The 25,867-nt window shown below is 42.2% G+C and overlaps 1 protein-coding gene and 1 long non-coding RNA gene across 2 annotated transcripts; both read right to left on the bottom strand.

Moving 5' to 3' along the window:
* Positions 1-9,167: 9,167 nt before the first annotated feature.
* LOC139639268 (piggyBac transposable element-derived protein 4-like) lies at positions 9,168-23,665 on the bottom strand. Its single transcript, XM_071513347.1, has 3 exons — positions 22,364-23,665; positions 13,881-14,142; positions 9,168-11,437 (listed from the first exon to the last, which is right to left on the bottom strand). Exons 1-3 carry the CDS (start codon positions 23,663-23,665, stop codon positions 11,274-11,276), a joined length of 1,728 nt encoding a protein of 575 aa, XP_071369448.1. The 3' UTR covers positions 9,168-11,273.
* LOC139639269 (uncharacterized) lies at positions 17,799-19,769 on the bottom strand. The gene is made up of 3 exons (XR_011694857.1): positions 19,675-19,769; positions 18,181-18,269; positions 17,799-18,037 (listed from the first exon to the last, which is right to left on the bottom strand). It is a non-coding gene; the product is annotated as an uncharacterized lncRNA (long non-coding RNA).
* Positions 23,666-25,867: the final 2,202 nt, after the last annotated feature.

Here is a 25,867-nt window from a genome sequence, read left to right as displayed (position 1 = left end):
TTCTGTGTGGAGTTGACATGTTCTCACTGCGTTCTCTTGGGGTTCCTCCTGGGGTTCCTCCTCTCAGGTGGATTAGAGCTCTAAATCAGTGACTCTCTTTTTCATATCAAGGACTCCTAATTTAGTCCACATTAGGGCCACGGACCCCCATTTTGATGAGATTTTGTCTCTTGGACCCAAATCTGAGAATATTTTTATTGTTAGATATGATTTTATCCAGAATTCCATGACTATCTGTATTGTAGGTAGAGAGATAACAGTGAAACTATGATCAAAACAGTCATTCTTCTACAATCTCTAATTGTGTTAACTTCTTGTAAATGAAATAATAGCGAAATTTAATAATTCATCAATTTGCTGGGGACCCCCTGGAACCTCCTGAAGGACCCCTGGTGGTCCCCGGACCCCACGTTGAGTACCACTGCTCTAAATTGCCCATAGGTACGAATGGGAGTGTATGTCTAAATGTCTGTCTGGGTAAAGACAATAAATGAATGAGTAAAGCAACAGAGGCTTCACATGCCAACACTCTCAAGAAGCGTCTCGCAAGTCGTGCCGTGTGTGTCAAAGGAGACGTCATCCGCCTTCCAAAAAGCAAATTCCTCCTAAAGACTTGGAGACATAATTACATTTTCTCATTCTACCAATGAAAATGAATGGCTGCCCTCAGTCCAGCCCTGGGGACCGACTGGTCTTTACTATTTGCAGCTATCTCTGCAGGGAAAATGGCCTCATCTCTTGTTCCTCTCCATGGAAATCTTTAGTAAGATGAGAAAGGTATACACATTACTAAGAGAAATCATAAGTATGGCCCCTCGCCCCACTATTGGCCAAAGACCCTAAGTCGTCTTGGTAAGCAGTTTAATAGTCAGTGCAATGACTAAGAAATCCATCCCTTGCAGTTACACAGTAGCAAGTAAGTGACAGTTTATATAAGACCAAGTGAAAACTAGCTTAGTGCTAATTACATGCTTGTCAGCTGTGAGAATCTTGGCAAGCACTGTAATATAAGGCGAGTTATGTAATAACTGTAAGTGCTTTCATGGAAACGCCTCTAATCATTTAGAATTGAGACAACACAGAGTTGGGAGTAGAAATATGTTACGTGTTCTTGACGATCTAAGACAAAGCTTACATGTACTTTTTGACTAGAAAGACAGCATGGCTCTCATATTCAAAGGAGTGTCTTGAAACTCCAATGGGGTTTTTTTGTTCAAAACAGACAGTATGAGACGGAAAGTGAGTTTTGAGAGCCAGAAATCTCAACACTTCGCCAAGTAATTGAGTCATTGGTATCGATCAACAACCTTATCAACCCCCCACAGATATCCCCCTACTATGGGGGTCATCCCTATGTTCCCTCATGAATTTTTTTCCCCATCCAAATTAGGCCCTATGTTCCCTCAGCCCCATGTTCCCTCAGCATCAGAGGGTTAGAGTTAGGGTTAGGGTTAGGGGGTGAAAGGGGCGAAAACATTACCTCATTGGTGGAGGTACTGATCTGAGGGAACATAGGGCTGAGGGAACATAGACACACTCTCATACTATGGTAATTTTGTGCTATGGTTCAGCAGAAATCTTAGGGTTAGGGTTAGGGTTAGGGGATGAACGGGGAGAAAACATTACCTCATTGGTGGAGGTACTGATCTGAGGGAACATAGGGCTGAGGGAACATAGACACGCTCCCCTGCTATGGTCATTTTGTGCTATGGTTCAGCAGAAATCTTAGTCATTGCCTCTTTAAACCAGTCAAATAGGGCCACCAGCTGGCCTCTAAAGCTTACTACCACAGTCCTTTAAGACATGAGCAGTTCAACACTGACTTCACCAAAATGATTCAGTCACTTACCAGATCTAGATGCCTGCTAGCACTACAAAAAAGCATACGAATGGAGTCAAAATGCGGCACAGACACAACTGCTGTGTCGGGGTGTCTGTGTCACAAGTGTTTGGACCAATCCAAACTTTTGACAAAAATGCATTAATAACTTTCATGTAATCTGATGTTCAAAATGCACAGAAACACTTACACTTACTTTACAGTACAATACAAAATGTGTATCTAACAACACAATTGGATCATGTAAAGAAAATCCAAGATGATCACCAGCCAGAAGAGGGCTAATTTACTGGTTCAGCATTGTCAAGTGTCCTTGAGGAAGAACAGAACACTTCCTTCAGCAAAATGATATCACATGCATCAATCGTACAACACATCTAAAGGTGGATAACAATAGCCCGAATGAACTAAACACTACATTCTTACAAGTAAAAGGTAGGCTGAACAATTGAGTGTTGTTGAATAAACTCATAATGTATACTAAATGATTTCAGATAACTTTCTTATGCAAGCTATTCCACACTTTCCAACCCAAAGTATGAGCCTCATTTTGATGCCATGTTGAATTCATTTTATCAGGGCCTCTTTTTCCCACTAGAGGGAGCTGTTTACTAGATTTTGTTCCCACTGCTTGGTTTTTGCCCATAGCATGATGCTCATGAATAAGATTATGAAGCTCAGGTTACACTCAGGTGCTTTCTTCTGGTTTAACTCTATACCTTGGGAATAGAGCCTGTCTATTCAAGATCTGTATAAAACAATTATGCCAGGCTTCTTTTGAATGATATGTGGCTTTGTTTTTGGATCCATACTGATTCTACTAGCAAGGGGCTAGAAAGGGCTCAAAGGGAGTCATTCCTATGTTCCCAGGGTCCTATGTTCCCCAGATTTATATGGCACATAATGGGAACATGACAAAGGGTCCTATGTTCCCCAGTTCTACATATGTGCTCTCCCAGGGTCCTATGTTCCCAAGGTCCTATGTTACCAGGGTCCTGTGTTCCCCAGCTCTATATAGCACATAATGGGAACTTGAAAAAGATGTTCCCCAGCTCTGTATTCACTTAATATGGTTAGTTAGGGTTAGGGTTAGGGTTAAACATAGGACCCTGGGAACATAGATACACTCCCGCTCAAAGGGCCTAAATGGACTAAAACGTTTGCTTTGGGGCACAATTTTGAATTTCTAAGTAATTGGTGTCATACACAAACACATATCGGCAAAATAAATAGGTTGAGAGACTGAATTTTGCATCCTTAAAAAAATATTCCTCCCCTTGCAAATGGTTTAGTCCGCACCTGCACCAAATTCAAACAATCATGGTGATTGCTGGATGCAGTGACTAGTACTTTGACGCAAACATACTCAAAACCACAGCAAAGTCGGGCAGCCAAAAAGAAAAGAATGAAGAAAAAGAGAGAGGGAACGTGGCAAAACAGGTTGTTACATTTTTTTCAGAGGAAAGGCGAGGTTGCTAATAGTTTGAGAGGAGTCATTCCTATGTTCCCAGGGTCCTATGTTCCCCAGATTTATATGGCACATAATGGGAACATGACAAAGGGTCCTATGTTCCCCAGTTCTACATATGTGCTCTCCCAGGGTCCTATGTTCCCAGGGTCCTATGTTCCCCAGCTCTATAAAGCACATAATGGGAACCTGAAAAAGATGTTCCCCAGCTCTGTATTCGCTTAATATGGTTAGTTAGGGTTAGGTTGGTTGTGTGTAGATGTTCACCCAGAGCTCTGACCACAACTGGTTCAAAGAACAGAAGGGACCCAGGGAACATAGATATGCTGTCCCGAGCAGGCTAGCTAGCTTGCAGATTTTTGCATAACAGCTAGTACATCACAAGGAATAAATGCAAGGTTTGGACTATAGACGGTTTGGACAGAAGTGGAAAGAGGAAGAGAAGACAGTTGAGGGGAAGAGAGTTGAGGGCAGGGGGAGGGTGAATTCATAACGTTAGTAGTGCAGTATTAACAGACATTTTTGCACAAAGTGATATAATATGAGGTTATCTGTCAACTTTAGACCAAGCTTATAACGTTGTGAAACATCTCTCTCTCTCTCTCTGTCTCTCTCTCTCCCTCTCTCACATTAAATTCTTCAGAGTTTATACACTTGTAACTTAAGCTCCAGCTAGATCAGTCTGGTAGGAAGAGAGTGTAATATCCTAACATGGTAATCTCTCCTCTCAGGTCCCATGATCCATGCTGATGTGGGGGATAAGTTGAAGGTAGTTTTTAAGAACATGGCGTCCAGACCTTCCTCTATCCATGCCCACGGTGTCAAGACAGAGACCCCCGATGTCTACCACACCAAACCAGGTGCAGACAGCCAGAGAGATGGACAATCAATCCTGCCAACAATCCTGCTGTTATGACACGTCATCTGCCCACAAGCAACATCAAAGTAGTAACCTAGTAGTAAACTAGTACATTATTTTCTCTGTAACATTTGTACATGCCATCTACTTTGTCAAATATAAGCCTACTAGTAGCATCTGAGGTGAACCTGAGCACAGTAATAGATACAATACTCACTAACTGGTCACTTACAGGTGTAACGACACTTAAAACAATAGAATTACTCTTCAAGAAAGCCATAAAAGTTCTTGATTAAAAAAAAAAAAAAACACTCTCATTTCATCATTGTAACATTCTGGAAAAATATACTTTATTGAGCTTTGAGAATTTCAAAAATTTCAAATATGCTTGTTTTATGTATAAGGCTTTGCATGGGCTTGCCCCACCTCCTTTAAATGAATTCATTAAACAGAGGGCTGACAGTGGCATTGGCACCAGGGCCACCACTAGAGGGGGCTGTGAGGTGCCACATAGGCGCACCACATTTGGACAAACTGTGCTGTCAGTAAAGGGAAGTAAATATAAATATTGGAATGGCCTATCACTTGCGATAAGGGAGTGCCCTACATATCCCACGAGCCATCTCAAACAATGGCTCAAGGCAGACCAGAACTGTGATCACTTTTAACCTGACATGTTGTACCATGTATTTTGTCTTTTTCTACTTGTGTATTTGTATTTGTATATTGTCACTTGTAATGTTCCTGTTTTTGTGGACTACGGATGTAAATTAGCATTTTTGCTAACTCCGGCATGTTTACATCTTGTATTTTCATACTGATGTTTATGAACGTGCTCTGTCCCTATCAAATAAACAAATAAATAAATAAAGTAACTTGAGTTTTCTGAATATAAAGTGGGACTCGAAATTCTGAAAGCTACATCTGTGCCTTTACCAGGTGAGGCCATACATCCATGGGTGACACCCACACCTACTAATGGTCTGTTACCAGGACAACTGGACCAACCGCAGAGCAAGAGGCTGGGGCGTACTTCTTATACTGTTGATGTTAACAAGGTAGGCTAACCCACACAAACACACCACACAGACACTCACACACTGACATGTTGTTGTCCCGCCCCCCAGGACCTGTACAGTGGTCTGATTGGTCCGTTGGTGATCTAGTGAGGTAGCTGGGCCAGGTGAGTATTTCTCCATTACCTAGCTGTAATCCTAGCTCCAACTAGGAGGATGATGATGATGATGTGTTCTAGGTGCTAATGTGTGTGTGTGTCTGTGTCTGTTCAACAGGAAAGAGGAGAGGAATCTTTGGCTGAACGGTAGAGGGGAATGGATCAGCGTCTGTAAAGAAGGATGATGATGAATGTGAAGTGTAAAAAAAAAGGATTTGTATAGTGTCCATTCAAATTTGAAGATATGCATATTATCATATTAACATATGGCATTGTACGTACCTAAAAATGTGCAGATGTGCCATCACGCCAATCACCATGTAATATATATAGATGGAGGATAGATGTAGTGGTTAGATAATCCATTACTTGCAGGCAAGTTACAATAAACAAAAATCACCAATCTTTACAGAAAATCATTAATTTATTCTTTTCCCTCCTATCATACAAGTTTGATACAACTTAGTATGATGTACAGGCCGACTGGATTTATATCATAAAGATTTATCATCTTAAAAAAGTGGGTAAACTCTTCCTGAAATAAAAAGTTTGGAAAACTGACTTCAGGTGGGTTTATCCTCCCCTATAGAAATGAGTCCCGAGTAGCGGGACTCATTTCCCGCTACTCGACCCGCTACTCGACAAAAATGTCCCCTCCCTAAAACTGCCATAAAAATACTATATATTAATATTACTTTCCACTTTCACTGAGTTAAATTTTTTAACCAACCTCAGTCCTGATTATCTCTACCAAATATTCATTCATTTCCAGAATTTGAACCCTTTAAATGCCAGTTTTTGTGATGATACCACTAATTTTTATAAAAGAAAAAATATAATTAAAACTGCAAGCAGTGATGAGCGGGCCCTCGCGTCTGTGTGCAAGTCGGGGTGTGCCGCAGTCGGGGTGTGCTGCAGCCGCGGCGTCGTTACCGGACACCGACCGGTCGACGTGGCCCACACCTTGAAAATTCCATGTAAATCATGTGGTGATTGTCACACAAGGCTTACTTCCTGTTGCCAGTAGGTGGCGCAATGCCTATGACTCCCAATTGGCCTGTAGATGTCCTCAGGCCTGGACTCTTGTCCAGCATGTGAAATCTGGTGCAGATCGGACAATGTACACTCAAGTTCACACAACTTCCTGTTGCCAGTAGCTGGCGCTATGACTATAACCGAATATGGCCATGTAGATGTGTTCAGGCCGGGACTCTCATCCAACATGTGAAGTTTGGGCCAGATTTGACCATGTACAGTCACATTACAACCCACTTCCTGTTTCGTGTCGCCAGTAGGTGGCGCAATGACAATTACTCCTAATTGGCCTGTAGATGTCCTCAGGCCTGGACTCTTGTCCAGCATGTGAAATCTGGTGCAGATCGGACAGTGTAAACTCAAGTTAACACCGCTTCCTGTTTCTTGGCGAAACATCGAAATTCCCCGTTCCGCCATGGCAACGCCGTTCAACGAAAGCTCCCGATCTTCGCAACTAAGCGTCATCAAGGTGCTACGGCTTTTCCGACCACATTTGAGGTGGATCTGGTCAACCCGCTACGAGAAGCACAGCAAAGTTTAAAACATGTCATTTCCTGTTGCCAGTAGGTGGCGCTATGACTATAACTGAATATCGGCCTGTAGATGTGTTCAGGCCTGGACCATTATCAAACCTGTGAAGTTTGGGCCAGATTTGACCATGTACAGTCGCGTAACAACCCACTTCCTGTTTCGTGTCACCAGTAGGTGGCGCAATGCCTATGACTCCTAATTGGCTTGTAGATGTCCTCAGGCCTGGACTCTGGACCAGCATGTGAAATCTGGTGCAGATCGGACAATGTAAACTCAAGTTAACGCAGCTTCCTGTTTCATGGCGAAACATCGCGGCAAAACGGCTCGATAGCGCCCCCTACAAAATTTCAACGGAGTATCCCTCGCCGTACGTTTGTCCTAGACTTACGAAACTTGGTAGGCACGTGTATCATGTCCAGACTTTAAAAAAAAAGTCTAGTGGTACCATGCGCCTAAAACCAACAGGAAGTCGGCCATTTTGAATTGATTGTGACATTTTTGGCGTTTTTGGCCATTTGCAGGGGTCGGACTTTAACGAACTCCTCCTAGGCGGTTCATCGGATCCACGTCAAACTTGGTCAACATGTACAAAAGACCTCGACGATGAAAAGTTGTGCGAAGTGTGAGTTTTCGTCACACGGCGTGGGCGTGGTGTCAAATTTCCATGTTTCGCCACGAAACAGGAAGTGGCTTGTAACTGGCCTGTACATGGTCAAATCTGGCCCAAACTTCACACGTTGGATGAGAGTCCCGGCCTGAACACATCTACATGCCAATATTCCGTTATAGTCATAGCGCCACCTACTGGCGACAGGAAATGCCATGTTTTATACTGTGGTGTACTGCTCCTAGCGGGTTGACCACAGAAAAGCCGTAGGACCTTGATGACGCTTACTTGTGAACATCGGGAGTTTTCGTCGAACGGCGTTGCCATGGCGGAACGGCGAATTTCGATGTTTCGCCATGAAACAGGAAGCTGCGTTAACTTGAGTTTACATTGTCCGATCTGCACCAGATTTCACATGCTGGTCCAGAGTCCAGGCCTGAGGACATCTACAGGCCAGTTAGGAGTCATAGGCATTGCGCCACCTACTGGTGACACGAAACAGGAAGTGGGTTGTAACGTGACTGTGCATGGTCAAATCTGGCCCAAACTTCACACGTTTGACTAGAGTCCAGGCCTGAACACATCTACATGCTGATATTCGGTTATAGTCATAGCGCCACCCACTGGCAACAGGAAATTACATGTTTTAAACTTTGATGTGCTTCTCCCAGCGGGTTGGCCAGATCCACCTCAAATGTGGTCAGAAAAGCCGTAGGACCATGATGACGCTTAGTTGCGAAGATCGGGAGCTTTCATCGAACGGCGTTGCCCTGGCGGCATGGCGAATTTCGATGTTTCGCCATGAAACAGGAAGCTGCGTTAACTTGAGCGTACATTGTCTGATCTGCACCAAATTTCACATGCTGGACAAGAGTCCAGGCCTGAGGACATCTACAGGCCAATTGGGAGTCATAGGCATTGCGCCACCTACTGGCAACACAAAACAGGAAGTGGGTTGTAACGCAACTGTACATGGTCAAATCTGGCCCAAACTTCACAGGTTTGATAACGGTCCAGGCCTGAACACATCTACAGGCCGATATTCAGTTATAGTCATAGCGCCACCTACTGGCAACAGGAAGTTGTGTGAACTTGTGTACATTGTCCGATCTGCACCAGATTTCACATGCTGGACCACAGTCCAGGCCTGAGGACATCTACAGGCCAATTAGGAGTCATAGGCATTGCGCCACCTACTGGCGACAGGAAGTAAGCCTTTCGTGACAATCATCATTGGATTTAAATGGAATTTTCATGGTGTGGGCCACGTCGACCGGTCGGTGTCCGGTAACGACACCGCGGCTGCTACACACCCCGGCTGCAGCACACCCCGACTTGCACACAGCTGCGAGGGCCCACTCATCACTGCTTGTTATGCATTATTATTTTTTGTGCAGTATTACATTAAAGTAAAGAATCTCACCTGTTAACTTACAGTCCATGTGAAATGTCCATTATTGCTTTTTTTTTTATTACTCCTATTACCCTTCAATGTTTTTACCTTCTAATAGCCTATTGCCTTATTTTGCACTGGAAATAAAGCAAAAATACAAGATCACTTTGAACAAGAACAAGATTTATTTTTCAAAATTCAAGAACATTGAACATATCAAGAAATTCAGAACAGAAATACTAGTATGTGTGAGAGCGAGCGAGCGAGAGAGACAAAGACAATTAAACAAACATGAATTGTTCTTATATACAGTAGACCTATGACACACACACACAAACACGTGCAAACAAACACAAAACATATTTACTATTTTCTGCCATACATACTGAATTGAATTGAAAAATTGAGAGAGAGAGACAGACATACACAGATATCCAGCAGATGACTCCCTTCACCTTCAATATTGTGAGATTCTTAAAAGATATAAGAATACCATAAGACAGAAAAAACTACAAAACACCAGTAAACAGTTACATTTGATTACACAAACTATAAAAAACAGTAAAAGATTATCAGAACTTAGATCTCCCAATAACATTACAGGAGTTGACAACAAAAATAAAGGCACTTAAGTGCAGAAAAGCATGTGGCCCTGATGGCATTTCAAACGAAATGCTGAAATACAGCTCTGAAAAATGCCATGTAGCCATCCTGAAACTGTTTAATTTGATCCTTACTGTTGGCTGTTATCCTGAGACTTGGAATAGAGGAATCATTACTCCTATATAAAAAAAATGGAGATACATTTGAGCCCCAAAATTACAGAGGAATCTGTGTAAGTAGTAACTTGGGAAAAGTTTTTTTGCAGTGTAATCAACTCAAGAACAGTCAATTTCTTAAATGAACACAGTATAATCCACAAAGGTCAAATTGAGTTTATGCCAAATTGTTCAACCACAGACCACCTACACACTCTTACAACTTTAACTGACACTCATGTTAACCAAAACAAATCCAAAATCTACTCCTGTTTTATCGACTTCCAGAAAGCATTTGATCCTTTGGCACGAGGGACTATTATACAAACTAATTCAAAGTGGCATAGGGGACAAATGATTGTATGATTGTATAAAATCAATGTATGAAAATAATGAATGTGCAATAAAAATTGGGCACCAGAGAACAAAGTACTTCCCACAGAGACGTGGAGTGAGACAAGGGTGCAGCCTCAGTCCCACTTTGTTCAATATCTATATAAATGAACTCGCCCACAAAACAGAACAGTCCACTGCTCCTGGCCCCACTCTACTGGACAAGGAGGTCAAACTTCTCCTCTTTGCCGATGACCTGGTCCTCCTGTCAAGGACTCAAGAAGGACTGCAGGAGAGCCTGGACATCCTGCAGAAGTTCAGTCAGACCTGGGCTTTAACAGTGAACCTGAAGAAAACTAGGGTGATGATATTCCAGAGAAGGTCTGGGTCTCGGGAAGACACTTTCAAACTTGGGGAAGAGACACTAAGAACTATAATTACTTGGGTATTAACATCAGTGCAACCGGTAATTTAAGAAAAGCTGTGAATGAACTGAAAGAGAAAGCAAGAAGGGCATTCTATGCAATCAAAAGAAAAAACCCAAATTGACATACCAATTCGGACCTGGATAAAAAATTTCAACTCAATTATAGAACCAATTGCATTATACAGTAGCGAAATCTGGGGACCACGAACAAAACAGGACTTCCAAAATTGGGACAAACATCCAATTGAAACATTGCATGCAGAACTCTGTAAATCCATCCTTCGAGTACAAAGAAATGCCCCCAATAATGCATGCAGGGCAGAATTAGGCCAATACCCACTATTTCTAAATTTACAAAAATGAGCAATCAAATTCTGCATCCATTTGAAAACCAGCAACCCCCACTCCTACCACTGTAAAGCCCTTCAGTGCCAGGAGCTGAGCGGTGGGAGGAGTCCGCTCTGCTCTAACAAAATTAGAAACATATTCGGCCCTAAACAGACAATACACATTGGCAGATTACCTGACCAGTGTGACTGATCCTAAACTGAGGAAAACCTTGACCAGATACAGACTCAGTGAACACAGCCTGGCTGTAGAAACAGCCCGACACCGGCAGACCTGGCAACCCCTTGCCTTGCCTTGCCTCGCTTCTGCAGACCGGAGACTTTGAGAGGGCGGGGTAACTGTCAATCATTTTTTAATTTGGCCAATCAGAGGCTTACAATCTTCTGTCAATCAAAAACGAATTTTCAACAATACATTCACACTCATTTCAACTGAAATTGAATTGAGAAAGAGAGTGTGTGTGTGTGTGCCTGTGTGAGAGAGAGAGAGTTCACTTCAGTTCATGTGCAGCAGGAGCTGCAGTATGTGGATGAGTGGTCTTTGCAGGTATGTTTGCCACACTTGGTGCAGGTGGTGGCAATCTTCTTTTTTTTGCCACTGCAGAACTCGCACCACCTCCTCCTTTTACTGGGGCTGCTGTCTGAGTCCCCTGAGTACGGTGGCCCTGAGGGTCAAAACACAACGACATTTCACAAAACACAATGGCCCTCATTTATCAATCTAACGTAGAAACCAGCGCAGATCCGAGCGCAGAAATCATCTTACGACAGGGTTCACATATGATTCATGAAACGTTCGTATCTCGCCAATCACAGCGTAAGAATGATCGGGCGTTGATAAATGTGGAGGCTGAAAACAATCGTCATTTAAATATCACGCCCCTAAATATTCTCGGTTTAGAGGCCTCGCCCCCAGAGTTTACGACATGGAGAGGCGTAATACGTCCAAGAAGAGAAACTTCTCCGACCTCGAAATAGAAACTCTAACGTCCCAAGTCCAATTGACCCAATTAGTTCTATTTGGCAGCCTGAAAAGTCATCAAAGGAAGTCGGAAAAATGCAGTATGGAAAGAAATCACTGCTGTGGTCAACGGCGATCAACAATCGAACTCCAGCTGAGGTTTGAATATTTAATTTATACATCCGTGATATTTATAGCCTATATATATAATAGTAGCCTAATATAAAGCTTGTATCACAATTCTTTACATTTAGGTGAAGAAAAAAGGGTCAGACCTCAAACAAGTAGGCTCTCAAAATCTCAAAATGAAAGAGAAATGAATCTTAATTAATCACCAGAAAACTGTTAACACCGTTAATTGCAAACAATATGAAAATACCTATTTATGTTAGGGATAGGCTGTATGACACATAGTCGATGTAGGCCTTTACAAAATAGAATATTTTGCCATAGGCTACATATTTTTAAGTGATGAATATGTGGCTGCATATGCTTAGATGCCAGTCAGAATATATGGTCTAATAACAATTCTCCGACTCAGCCAGATTTACTCTGCTGCACCACAAGTCCACGCTGACTCCAAAACTTGCGTACACGAGTTGAGACTTGACGTGAGATTTGATCGTAGCCTCCGCTCACGTCTAAATTGATAAATGCCGAGCTTTGCGTGGAAATGACCGTACGCCCAGTTTTCTTCGTACGTTCGTTTCATAAATGAGGGCCAATGACATTTCAGAAAACACAACAACATTTCAGAAAACACGACATTTCACAAAACACGACATTTCACAAAACACGACATTTCACAAAACAACGACATTTCTCAAAACGACGACATTTCACAAAACCCAACAACATTTCAGAAAACACAACATTTCAGAAAACACAACATTTCAGAAAACACGATGACATTTCAGAAAACACAACGACATTTCAGATTACGGAAAAAGTGGGACAACACTTCTTGTTTGTGATTGGACAGAACCCAAGTCCCTGGCGACAGTTCAATGTCATTTCCTGTTTCTATTGTGTACTACTGTCAGCAGTATCCATGCACGAATTTTAAACTGAGTTTGAAAGGATGGAAGAGGAGATTGAAATCATAAGGGAATATTTAACAAAGGACATTCATATGATGTAATTCTCGATATGCTTTCAACATATCATGACATTAAAATGTCCCGTGGAACCCTGAAAGCGCGCTTGAAAGAATTAGAACTGAGGAGACGGGGCGGCTACTCTTCAACAAGTGACATCAGAAGGGCCATCTGATCAGCTGCGCGAACCTGGACAGATGTTTGGATACAGAACTATGTGGTTGACTTTAAAGCAGAAACATGGCCTCTGTGTTAAAAGGGAGACGGTAATGCGAATGCTTCGTGAACTGAACCCACGCGGAACCTTGTTGCGGACACGTTGTAGGTTTATTAGACGCACGTACTATTCTATGGGTCCGAATTACTTGTGGCATGTAGACGGGTATGACAAATTAAAACCGTTTGGCATTGCGATATCTGGCTGTATAGACGGGTTCTCCTGCAGAATCATGTGGCTCAAATGTGGACCAACAAACAACAACCCTGAAGTAATAAAAAAACAATTTTATTAACTGTATTAGAAGTGTTGGCATTATTCCCATGAGACTGCGCACAGACTGTGGAACAGAGAATGGAACAATAGCCGCCATCCAGTGCACTCTTCGCCATCTTGGCAAGATCATCATCATGGCGAGAGATGGCGAAGAGTGTTTAATGTCATGATATGTTGAAAGCATATCGAGAATTACATCATATGAATGTCTTTTGTTAAAATATTCCCTTATGATTTCAATCTCCTCTTCCATCCTTTCAAACTCAGTTTAAAATTTGTGCAAGGACACTGCTGAGAGTAGTACACAATAGAAACAGGAAATGACATTGAACTGTCGCCAGGGACTTGGGTTCTGTCCAATCACAAACAAGAAGTGTTGTCCCACCTTTTCTGTAATCTGAAATGTCGTTGTGTTTTGTGAAATGTCGTTGTGTTTTGTGAAATATTGTTGTGTTTTGTGAAATGTTGTTGTGTTTTCTGAAATGTTGTTGTGTTTTGTGAAATGTCATTGTGTTTTCTGAAATGTTGTTGTGTTTTGACCCTCAGGGCCACCGTACCTGACTCCCGCATATCCGCCACCATGGCGGCGGCGCCTGGTGTGCGGGGGAGGCGCTCTCTCCGAAGCATTTGCGGGGACACCAGCATTTTCCCCAGCTCCTCCATGAACAGCCTCCGTTTAAAGGTCTTGGCCTGGTTCCAGGAGGGATCCACGGCCGTCCACAGCACAAATGCATTGTAGGCAGAGACGTCCAGCATGTTGTAGAAGAGAACCAGTGGCCACCGACAGGTCCTTCTCCTACAGCTGTAGGTGCCGACAACCTGCAAAAGAAAAAAAAAAAGACCAAAGAAAATATGAGTGAATACAAATATTCTTCCTCATCATACACAAATATATCATTCATTCTTTATATAAATGCAAGGAATACTGAATAATAAAAGCACTAAATGGGGCTTATTGACTTCCGGCGTAGCGTTGAAGCAGATGGCTGCTTGAAAGAACCTCTCCCAACCGGTCGGTTTTAATCCCCTGGAAAGAATACGTAAGGAATAAAAACTGTACTGAAAATTAACATGGAAGGGGAAAAGCAAAAAAAAAAGATTAAAAGCAAAACAGGCTCCCAACGCGAAAAAGGAGAAACAGCCAAAGACATCGATGGCGTTGAAGAGGGTCATGAGAACAATGGTGAGATGGGGAAGGCTAACGAAGTGGTAGCTAACGAAGTGGTAGCTAACTCAGGTATGCGGGCCATCCACAATGAGATCCGGGCGCTCAGATTGGATTTCAAAAGCGATATGGGTGACTCTCTTTTCGCGATGACATGAGGAAGGAGCTGAACGAGTTTAGGGAAGAAATTAACCAGAAACTTAAAGAATCTACAGGCAAACCACCAAAGTCAAGAGAATCAAGAGGCTCTGCAAGCAAAGTTAACCAATTTAGAAGCACGCTCACGACGGAACAACCTCCGTGTAAACGCCGTGCTGGAGGGATCAGAGGGAAGCAACCTACCGGGAGTTTGTAACGAGGCTTATAAAGTCAGAGCTTGGCCCGCCGCTAGCAGACGTGGACCTCGGAATACAGCGCTGCACTCGCTCCAAAGCCTCCCCGCGATGCACCGCCCAGATCACTGGTGCCTTACTTCCTTGAGTTCAGAGTGAAAGAACAAGTGCTGCACACAGCGTGGAAAAAGAAAGAAGCCCGCTACGAAGGGAAGAGGATTTATTCCGATCGAGATTACCCTCCCCGAGACACCGAAGAAAAGAAAGGCATACGTGGGGATACTGAAGGACCTCAAAGCCAAGGGGATCCGGTTCCAAACGCCACATCCAGCCAAATTGAAGGTGTTCTTCCACAGCGGTACTCAAATCTACGAGTGCGCGGCAGATGCAGCTAAAGATCTGAAGAAGAAGAAAGGATTCTCCTTAGAAAATGTCAAGGAGCCTGACTCTATAGAGCCAAAGCAGCGGAGACTAGCAACGTGGGAGAAGGCAGGTCCAGATCGGTGCCGACAAGCAGTGGACCGAGAGCGGATACGGGAGAGGCTACGGAGCTTTCCCCCCGGGACCGTCCGGTACTGACGAGTGAAACGTCGGAGGGTAAACATCTCTAACGCGATCGTGGGGTAAGTGGCTGGAGCCTTGCACCTCCACGACAGGTCAACCCAATGACTGATAATGTAAATGGCGATGCGGATCCTGAGGTTATATTAGACCGTTGAATACCCGAGAGAGTATTTTCTTTCGCACTGACGGGAGGCCCTCGACTGACGCGAGGATTTCCTCTCAATTTGAGGTTTTATTTTAACTTCGGACTTGGAAGTCTTTTGTTGTTTTCTTACTTTGTACTCATTTTATTACAGTTGTTCATATACAATGTTTACTGTGTTTACTAGGAGGTCATAGGTAATGTTACACAAGTGCACACGATTTGAAACGAACATATGCACCGTCAGGAATATAAGATAGTTACACTTAACGTCAATGGGTTACATAGTCCGATTAAAAGGAGTAAAGTCATCGCAAAAATGAAAAAGAAAGGAAGCAGGGAATTTACTGGCAGGAGACCCACCTTTCTCCACCAGAACATGAGAAATTGAAAGGACTTGGATTCCAAAATACTTATTTTCATCTCATAAATCTGGACACAGGAGGGGGGTGGCTATCCTGATTCCTAATGCAGTAAATTTTGAATTTATGTCTTAAGTCAAAGATAAAGAGGGGAGATATATCTTAGTTAGGGGCAAATTAGATAATAAAGAAGTAACATTGCTTAATATGTATGCTCCCCCAGGGAGCAAAAAATCATTTTTTAAGAAAATACTTGATTTAATAGCCACGGAATCATTTGGAACCCTTATATGTGGTGGTGATCTAAATGTCCAAATTCAACCTAAACTGGATACAACTAACCCATCCAAAAAGAAAAATCTAAATGGCACAATGGTCCAACGGATGCTGCGGAATTTTTTTTTACCTATTACTCCCCATGCCATTCTATGTACTCAAGAATTGATTATTTATTTATGTATAATTCAGACAGACACAGAATCAAAGACTGTAATACAGGGATTAGAATGGAAGTACGGAAGTATACAAGCCTCTAAGAATCACTCTACAAAATACATTAAACAAAAATGGGAGAAAGAGTCAGACGCGCAAATAACAGAGGAAGACTGGACAGAGATATGTGAGACACAGGTGACTACTGCAAACTCTAGCTCCTGGAGGGAGATTGGATTGAAGAATCTAGTGCGATTCTTTATCACTCCTAAATTAACAGCACTGCAAACAGGCACACAGAGCCGGGGCTTTTGTTGGAGGCAATGTGGAACCTCAATGGCTGACCATTTCCATATTTTTTGGGCGTGCCCGAAAATACAACCATATTGGCAAGAGGTGGCAGCTGAGATCGATAAGATAATGGGAGTGGAGTTAGACTACTCATTCATTACACTATACCTAGGAAAAATACCAGAAACTGTTCTACACAAGGATAAATACTTCTTAAAGATATTTTTGGGAGTAGGAAAGCCATAACTCGTAAATGGTTACAGGTTGATCCTCCGACAGGGGACCAATGGCTGGGGATTATAAATGAAATATACTGTATGGAAACACTCACATTTATTTTATGGCTTAAATTAGAAAAATGTATCGAGTACTGGGAAAAATAGATTATGTATATACACCATTGAGAAAAATGTGATATTGTATATCAAGATGTATGTAGAAAAATGTACTGTGATCTGACATTGTAACACCCATGATGACCTCCTGTTCTTTGTTTAAAAAAAAAAAAAAAAAAAAAAAGGTGAAAAAAAACCCACCGAGTAGAGCGTGCACCATAAGGCTCAGTCCTTCCCGCAGTGACCCGGATTCGAATCTGGATTTTCGAATTCGAATCATTTGCTGCATATCCTCCCGCTCTCTCTCCCATACCTTCCTGTCTCTCTCTCACTATCTCTCTGTCAATAAAGCAATAAATCTTAAAAAAAAAAAGAAAAGCGCTAAATATATCTCAGACACACACATAAATTCAGTAAGAACTAGAAGGGCACTCGGAGAGCGCACTCCTTGGCTGAGGTAATAAATAAGTGTGTGTGTATTTGGGCACATTCCAAGTCTCTTCGATTGCATCCACGTTTCCCTCACTTGCGTCTTTTCCTTGTGTCTTAGTCTTAGCAATTCAGCAGCTGAATGTAGGCTAATTAGGTGTGTTCACAAACTATCAGCTGTAACTCGATAAGTTAATTAAGAAGGTACCAGGCCTATAGAAGTGTCAGATAATGCTAGACCAAATTTGCCACATGCTCCAGCAAGAACAGGAGCATTCAAGACTGCAAAACTGTAGCGTTATGTGGCTAAAACGATTGTTAGACCCAGGATTTCAAGAACACAGATTCGACACGGTTTTCCACAACTTCAACATTTATTTTTTTTACTTGTAACATGAAATACATACATATTGTTTTCCACAACTTAAAAACGTAATTTTCTTTGTCAGACGTATGACTATAACATAAAATACGTGAATACTGTTTAACACAACTTACAAACTTGTTTTATAACATAAAATAAATAAATACAAATGATTGGTTCCTAACCAATTCTTCGAACAAATCCAAATATCTTTTTGTGTTGGCTTGCAAAGCCTGGAATCGTTCTTCCTCCTTTTCTGCCCCCACCCGTCTGTCCCCGTTGGTGGATTTTTGAGCTCCTGGAAGACATCAAACAGGGGATTTATCAGTGAGATGTAGACACACTGAAACCACTAGAATGTGATGCATTATGTAAAACAACAACCATCACAAATGCTTTATATGGAAGTGAACTGAGCTCATAATAAATACAAAATCTCACCTTATATTTCCTCTTTATATTGTCCCATTTTTTTGAAGACTTGTGTGGAGGCAAGTCGTCCCTCCATGCCCATCATCCTTATGATTTCCCTGTGAAGTACAAAACATGTAAAATTATTGCATCCCTGGTATGATCCCAGACACAAGACAGTTATGTTCAATATTAGTAAAAGGGCATCTCTCGTTAATAACTGTAATATTACAATGAAGTGGCAATGCCAGAACATATTCAACTGTGGAACTTTATTATTCAAAGTCATTGGCCCTCATTTACCAAACGAACGTACGACAGAAAACTGGGCGTACGGTCATTTCCACGCAAAGCTCGGCATTTATCAATTTGGACGTGAGCGGAGGCTACGATCAAATCTCACGTCAAGTCTCAACTCGTGTACGCAAGTTTTGGAGTCAGCGTGGACTTGCGGTGCAGCAGAGTAAATCTGGCTGAGTCAGAGAACTGTTAGGATTAGACCATATAGTATTCTGACTGGCATCTAAGCATATGCAGCCACATATTCATCACTTAAAAATATGTAGCCTATGGCAAAATATTCTATTTTGTAAAGGCCTACATCGACTATGTGTCATATAGCCCATCCCTAACAATAATAGGTATTTTCAAATTGTTTGCAATTAACGGTGTTAACAGTTTTCTGGTGTAAGATTCATTTCTCTTTCATTTTGAGATAGCCTACTTGTTTGAGGTCTGACCATTTTTTCTTCACCTAAATGTAAAGAATTGCGATACAAGCTATTATACTAGGCTACTATTATATATATATAGGCTATACATATCACGGATGTATAAATTAAATATTCAAACCTCAGCTGGAGTTCGATTGTTGATCGCTGTTGACCGCAGCAGTGATTTCTTTCCATACTGCATTTTTCCGATTTCCTTTGATGACTTTTCAGGCTGCCAAATAGAACTAATTGGGTCAATTGGACTTTAGACGTTAGAGTTTCTATTTCGAGGTCGGAGAAGTTTCTCTTCTTGGACGTATTACGCCTCTCCATGTCGTAAACTCTGGGGGCGAGGCCTCTAAACCGAGAATATTTAGGGGCGTGATATTTAAATGACGATTGTTTTCAGCCTCCACATTTATCAACGCCCGATCATTCTTACGCTGTGATCGGCGAGATACGAACGTTTCATGAATCACACGTGAACCCTGTCGTAAGATGATTTCTGCTCTCGGATCTGCGCTGGTTTCTACGTTAGATTGATAAATGAGGGCCAATATGTTATTAGCAAGGTTTATTCTCACATATGGCATTTGACTCATGAGAGTCTCACATGCAAAGTGAGAGGAAGAGCCTAAGTGTGATCACTTACAATAAGCGAGATACATAATTACAGCAAACTATTTAAATATTTAGTATGCACGTGGATAATGGTGATAGCGCGATGTTGCATTGATTATCACACAGTGCAGGTGCTTGTGCTGGTGAGCAAAATAGCATTGAGAAAACAGACGTGAAACAGTGAACTCACCCCCAGGCCTTCTTGGCTGTATGCCTCTTCCCCGTGAAGAGGTGGTCATTTTCTGACCTGTATTTAATTCATTTGGCTGTGTCTTCTTCTGTCCCTGTTAAATGAGATATATTTCAGACCTGTCAGTAAAGGGCAACCTACAAGCAGAGGTGGTAGAAGTACACAGATTCCCTACTCAAGTAAAAGTGCAAATACTCATTTAAAAATATACTCTGGTAGAAGTTGAAGTACCGTTTCAAATCCTTTACTCAAGTCAACGTATAAAAGTACGTGGACTTAAATTGACTTAAAGTATAAAAGTAAAAGTCGTTCTCTAAAAAAGTCATTTCTAATGTTCTGAACTGGTTTTCTGTTGAGCGTTCCTCTGAATCCCAGATGAGAAAGAGTCTGCAGCTCAGATCAGGAACCTGAACCCCAGCAGCTGAATTCACTAACGTTAATTCTCTCTCTCTCTTGTTGCTACTCTCTTCTTCGTGTTGCTTCTCTCTCTCTCCCTTTCCCTAATTTTTGGTGTCGCTTTGCTGAACAAGCAGCCGATCACATCTGGCTCTTGATCAGCTGCTTCCAGGATGGAAGCCGTCTGATGCTGAAAATACATTATATTATATATAATATATATATATATATTTTTGATTTCCCGAGAGTAACGAGTCTGTTTTGAAAATGTAGTGAGTAGAAAGTACAGATTTTTCTTTTGAAATGTAGTGAGTAAAAGTAAAAAGTCTTCAGTGAAAGAAAAACTTGAGTACAGATACTACAGTACAGATACTTGAAAATCCTACTTAAGTACAGTAATGAAGTATTTTCACTTTGTTACATCCCACCTCTGCCTACAAGCCATGACACATTATTTCAATCAGAACAATTAATGACAGGCAAATGTATGGTTTATATGTGACAGTTTGCTTCTTGAAATGAGCAGCTGATGTGGCAGCCACGTGAATGCTTGTCATTTTGTTACCGTCGTAACGTAATATTTTCTAACAGGTCTGATAAATAAGGCAATGCTGTACAACAGACATTACACAGGTTAGGAGGGTGCTGTTAGTGAGATTTATGACATAACAAAACGGGTTGTGGATGAAATAAACGTAACTCCATGTTCTTGGATTAACGTTCTATATCAAAAAGCATAAAATAACGGGCACTTACACTTGTACTGTTTCTCTGCCGTCTCGTTCAAATGTGCCAGGTGTAGGGGGCGGAGTCACTGACATCATGGCGTTCAGCTGAACGTCTTCCGGGATTGTTGCTCTTGTGTATCCTCCCTCCTCGCTCATAGCTCCTCACAGATCCCTCCTCACACACAATTTTTCTCCAAATAGATACTTTATATGGAACAACAGGGATGTGTGTTACAAAAAGAAAACTCTGTTTTTTGACAATTGGTTCAGGAATGGTATTGTACCGGTGAGTCAACTATTCAATAAGGAGGGAAAGCTTTTCGGTTACCAAGAATTTCTTCCTGCTTCCTATAAAAATAAAAAATCTGCACCTTATTCCAAACTGAATGTGTCTCTGTCCCATATGTAATTGCAACCTGGACTGAGCTTGTTCAGGACATGTGTTGGGAAAAGATATGGTCTCTTCCTAATAGATATCTCCTGGTTAACAAAGTGAAAGACATTTATTTTAAGATCATTCATCGCTGTTATCCTGTCAAGTCATTTTTGGTGAGATTCAAGAAGGATTTTGATGTAACCTGCACCCAGAGACTGTCTTCCATTTGTTTTGGTCTTGTGATCACACTTGGAGTCTGTCGTTTTATACTGGACTCCATCTATGATGCTTTTGTACTTTGCTTGAAGGATGTATTGTTTGGTTTTACAAATTATAGGAAAGAATTAGAAAATGATTTTTTTTCTGTGTAATCTCATCATATTGCTGGCCAAGTTTTATATCCATGAATGTCCATCCATTTTTAGTACCTTTTAAAAAGGAAGCAGAGTCCTCCATTAGAACATTATCTACCTCAGTGGTTCTCAACCTTTTTCATATCACGAACCCTTAATCTAGTCCACATTAGAGCCACAGACCCCCATTTGATGAGATTTTGTCTCTCAGACCCAAATCTGAAAATATTTTTTTTGTTAGATAATGATTTTGTCCAGAAATCCATGACTATCTGTAGATAACAGTGAAACTATGATCAAAACAGTCATTATTCTACATTATTTTATTGTGTTAACTTCTTGTAAATGAAGTAATGCTGAAGTTTAACAATTCATCAGTTTGCTGGGGACCCCCTGGAACCCGCTCAAGGACCCCTGGTGGTCCCCCGGACCCCACGTTGAGAACCACTGATCTAATGCAATAGAAAAGCTGTGAAAACTTTGAAATTTGTGCTCCAAATTTAACATTAATATAATTTTTACTGCACCATGTTCATTTTGTATTTGTGTCAAGCTTTGTCTGTAACCCCTGACGTTGTATATTTGTATGTCTGTTATTCTTTGTTACTGTTCTGTTACTCCATTTATGCTTTTGGATAATTTTGTATAGGCTGATGCTGATAATAATAATAAAAAAGAAAAAGAAAAAAAACAATAAAAAAAAACAAACATTGGGATTGGGACAGCTTTGGGACGACCTTCAACATGGCGGACCAGAACGACTTCCGGTTCGAGCGAGATAGGAGCGAAATATAAAAAAAAAAAAAGAGGCTCGAGACTTGTAACGGCTCACATACCTTATCCAGGTTGTCGACGCCTCCTTTGCAGTGGTTGTAGTCCATAATTATCATCGGCTTCTGGTGCTCCTTGTGACTCAGGGCCGGCTCGCGGTGCTTGGTGCTCAGGAGCAGCACGTTCTTCCCCCGCCTCGGCACGTAGGACACCGCCGTGTGGGTCTTGGTGAAGGCGAACAGCGAGGACAGCGCGGCCCTCTGCCTCGTCTGCAGCAGCTGCGGGGGGAGCTCCGGCTTGCTCTTCCGTATCGTACCCACCAGGGCCACCTTCCTCTTCAGGAGCTCCTCCGCCAGCGCGTAGGTGGTGAAAAAGTTATCGCAGGTCACGGTGTTCCCCCGGAGCCCCGCCGTCATGTCCAGCACGACCCTCTTCCCCTGGTTCACCTCGGGACCGTCCGCGGCTTTCCCCGTGTAGATCTGCATCTTCCACGCGTACGATGTGTTGACGTCGCACGTGACCCAAATCTTTAGCCCGTATTTCGCCGGCTTGCTGGGCATGTACTGGCGGAATCGACAGTGGCCTCTGAACGGGACGAGCTGCTCGTCCACACAGACGTCCCGGCCCGGGTTGAATAGCAGGGGGAGGCGGGGCACCCACTTGTCCCAGACGGTCCGAAAGGCAGCCAGCTTGTCGTGCTTCTGACTCGCAGCTCGTGTCAGCTTGTCATCGAACCGCAGGCTGGCGTTTATGAGGCTGAATGAACGGTGGGACATGGTGGCCCGGAAGATGGCCCGTCCGGTGTGGTCGTCCCACAGGCTGCGGGTCGACTCGTTGCGTGACCGGTACACACCGGCCAGAATCAGCAGCCCGATGTACGCCTGCAGGTCGGTGGCGTCTATGTCTTTCCAGTCTGCGCTGGAACGCTTCCCCTGCAGGTTCGTCATGTCCAGAAGAATCTGGATGATCTCTTCCGTCACGAAGAGGTCGAAGCAGGACTTCACGGTGCTGATGCGCGCGGTGGCGTACCGCGTGGGTCCCGGGGTCACACCCGTGGCCGCCGGAATGTAGCGCAGCGTCTCGGCGTGAGTGGGAGACCAGACGATTTGCCCGTGCTTTGATCTCCATTCATCGGAAGGAGCCGCCGCCGCCGCCGCCTCCGTGTCCTCCCCGCTCTCGGAGGAGTCGTCGTCGTCGGAGGAGGACTCGGAGTCCACCGGAGGAATAAGCTTCCAGATTTCATCGTCGGTGTTGTCGCCCTCGGATTCGGAGAGTTCGGCTTCCGAGTCCGATCCAGGCCGCTGCTCGCTGTCAGCGGGCTGCCTGATTTTCTCCAAAGCTTGCTGCGCTGTGAAACGTCTCTTCATGTTGCCAGGTATAGAATGACCAACCCCCCACATATACCGCATGTATAGAGACAATGCGGAGCGTGTCATGTTTCGAAATCCACGCCCACCGTAGGGGGAAAACAATGTCCGAATCAGAATCAGCTTTATTGGCCAAGTATGAACACATACAAGGAATTTGACTCCGGTTTTTCATTGCTCTCAATGTACTTACACAGAATAAATATACAGCTAAAAACAAGGACAACAAGATGAACAGAGGTAAACCTAAACATTTAACTACTATGTACAAATATGCATATACAGTACTGTGCAAAAGTCTTAGGCATATGTCAAAGATATCCATAAAGCGAAGATGCTTTCAAAACTAATGAAATGAAACATTTCTGAATATCAAAAATGTACAATAAACAGCAGTCTACTGACACACTAATGCAGAAAACAAATAAACATCTAAGACTTATAAGAAATTTATATAAAAAATCTAGGGTGCCTAAGACTTTTGCACAGTACTGTATAAAAAAAGTATATATATATATATATATACAGCTCTGGAAAAAATTAAGAGACCACTGCAAAATTATCAGTTTCTCTGGTTTCACTATATATAGGTATGTGTTTGAGTAAAATGAACATTTGTGCTTTATTCTATAAACTACCTGACAACATTTCTCCCAAATTCCAAATAAAAAATATTGTCATTTAGAGCATTTATTTGCAGAAAATGACAACTCAAAATAACCAAAAAAAAAGATGCAGTGTTTTCAGACACTCGAATAATGCAAAGAAAACAAGTTCATATTCATTTTTAAACAACACAATACTAATGTTTGGGAGAAATGTTGTACATTATATACACAATCAGATATTGTACAGATGATGATGATGGGGGAGGAGGAGCAGGAGCAGGAGGGAATCCCTGGTCTGGGCCTTTCACTCCTGCTGTTTTTTTTTTTCGGGGGGGGGGGGGGGGGGGGGTAGTTATATACATGAAGTAGGTGTTACAGGTTTATTGCACAGGGATAGAAGACCGGTGAGTATTATAAACAATATTCCTACTAGCTTTCTGCATTAACATCACACACAGATTCTCAACGAGTAAAAGAACCAGAATGGCAAGTGTCAAAGGAAGCTTGTAGATGAATATGTTTTGCACTGCTTACTGATACATATTTAGTTGGTTAATCCAATCAGTTCAGTATCATTCATTGTGCATATGAAGGAAAAGGAGTGAGATGAAGCTTGGGAGATGTCTCAATAAAGGCATTTAGCAATATATGTTGATTGCAGTCAGAAATAATGCAATGGTGTTGATACATATCATGCACCCACCGATATTTAATAAGCTATTTTTTTTATTTCATTAGCATTTTGTATTGGCTTCAGCACTTGCTTCAGTGTTGTAAATCAGTGATTCTCAACCTTTTTCATATCAAGGACCCCTAATTTAGAACACGTTAGAGCCATGGACCCAGATTTGATAAGATTTTGTTTCTCTGACCCAAATTCAGAATATTTTTTATTGTTAGATACGATTTTGTCCAGAATTCCAAGACTGTACTGTAGGTAAAGAGATAACAGTGAAACTATGATCAAAATAATCATTCTTCTACTCATTCTCTAATTGTGTATATTGCTGAAGTTTAACACGTCATCAACTTGCTGGGGACCGCCTGGAACCCCCTCAAGGACCCCTGGTGGTCCCCGGACCCCACGTTGAGAACCACTGTTGTAAATAACTAGGAGCATCAGTTTTTCACAGAAAATATAAATGTATTGTCATGTGTTTTCTTTTATGCACTGACATAAATCAATAAATTTTGGCAAGGGTGTGTATTTTTTTTTTTTTATTTCAACCTCAGCTCCTATAATAAGTCTATAATACACTGTGTGAACAAAATAGTGTCTTTCAGCACCTTAGAGGACAAAAATGTCCCATTGAAACCCATTAAAACTGCATTTTTTGATCCCACTGCCATTACAGCATAAAATAATGCATTCTATTATATTAGGCTATCATTCTAGACTCCTGGCTTCAAAATTGTAGTTTTTACTATTTTCTACCAGATTGAGCCATTTTCTCATGTTTGGCTTATGGGGCAAATACATGCTATTTTCCTGGTTTTCACTAGGGGCATTATGGAGCACTGCAGGCCAATGAAAAAAAAAAAAATCCAACTAAAATGGTGTGTGTGTGTTGGTATGGATGTAAGAGTGTGGTGT

This window comes from Centroberyx affinis, unplaced genomic scaffold, assembly GCF_046629955.1.
Source record: "Centroberyx affinis isolate AG114_WGS23_722 - 3 ecotype Tasmania unplaced genomic scaffold, CSIRO-AGI_Caff_v1 ptg007026l_1, whole genome shotgun sequence".
In the NCBI taxonomy this organism is placed as follows: domain Eukaryota; kingdom Metazoa; phylum Chordata; class Actinopteri; order Beryciformes; family Berycidae; genus Centroberyx; species Centroberyx affinis.
This window is presented reverse-complemented; position numbering and strand designations above follow the sequence as displayed.

Excerpts from the sequence above, each read along its gene's own strand:
- LOC139639268 (XM_071513347.1), bottom strand. The coding sequence starts at position 23,665 with ATGAAGAGACGTTTCACAGCGCAGCAAGCTTTGGAGAAAATCAGGCAG. Across the intron at positions 14,143-22,363 it reads GCGTCGACAACCTGGATAAG|GTTGTCGGCACCTACAGCTG; the intron begins GTATGTGAGCCG and ends TTTCTTTTGCAG. Across the intron at positions 11,438-13,880 it reads GGCGGATATGCGGGAGTCAG|GGCCACCGTACTCAGGGGAC; the intron begins GTACGGTGGCCC and ends TTTGACCCTCAG.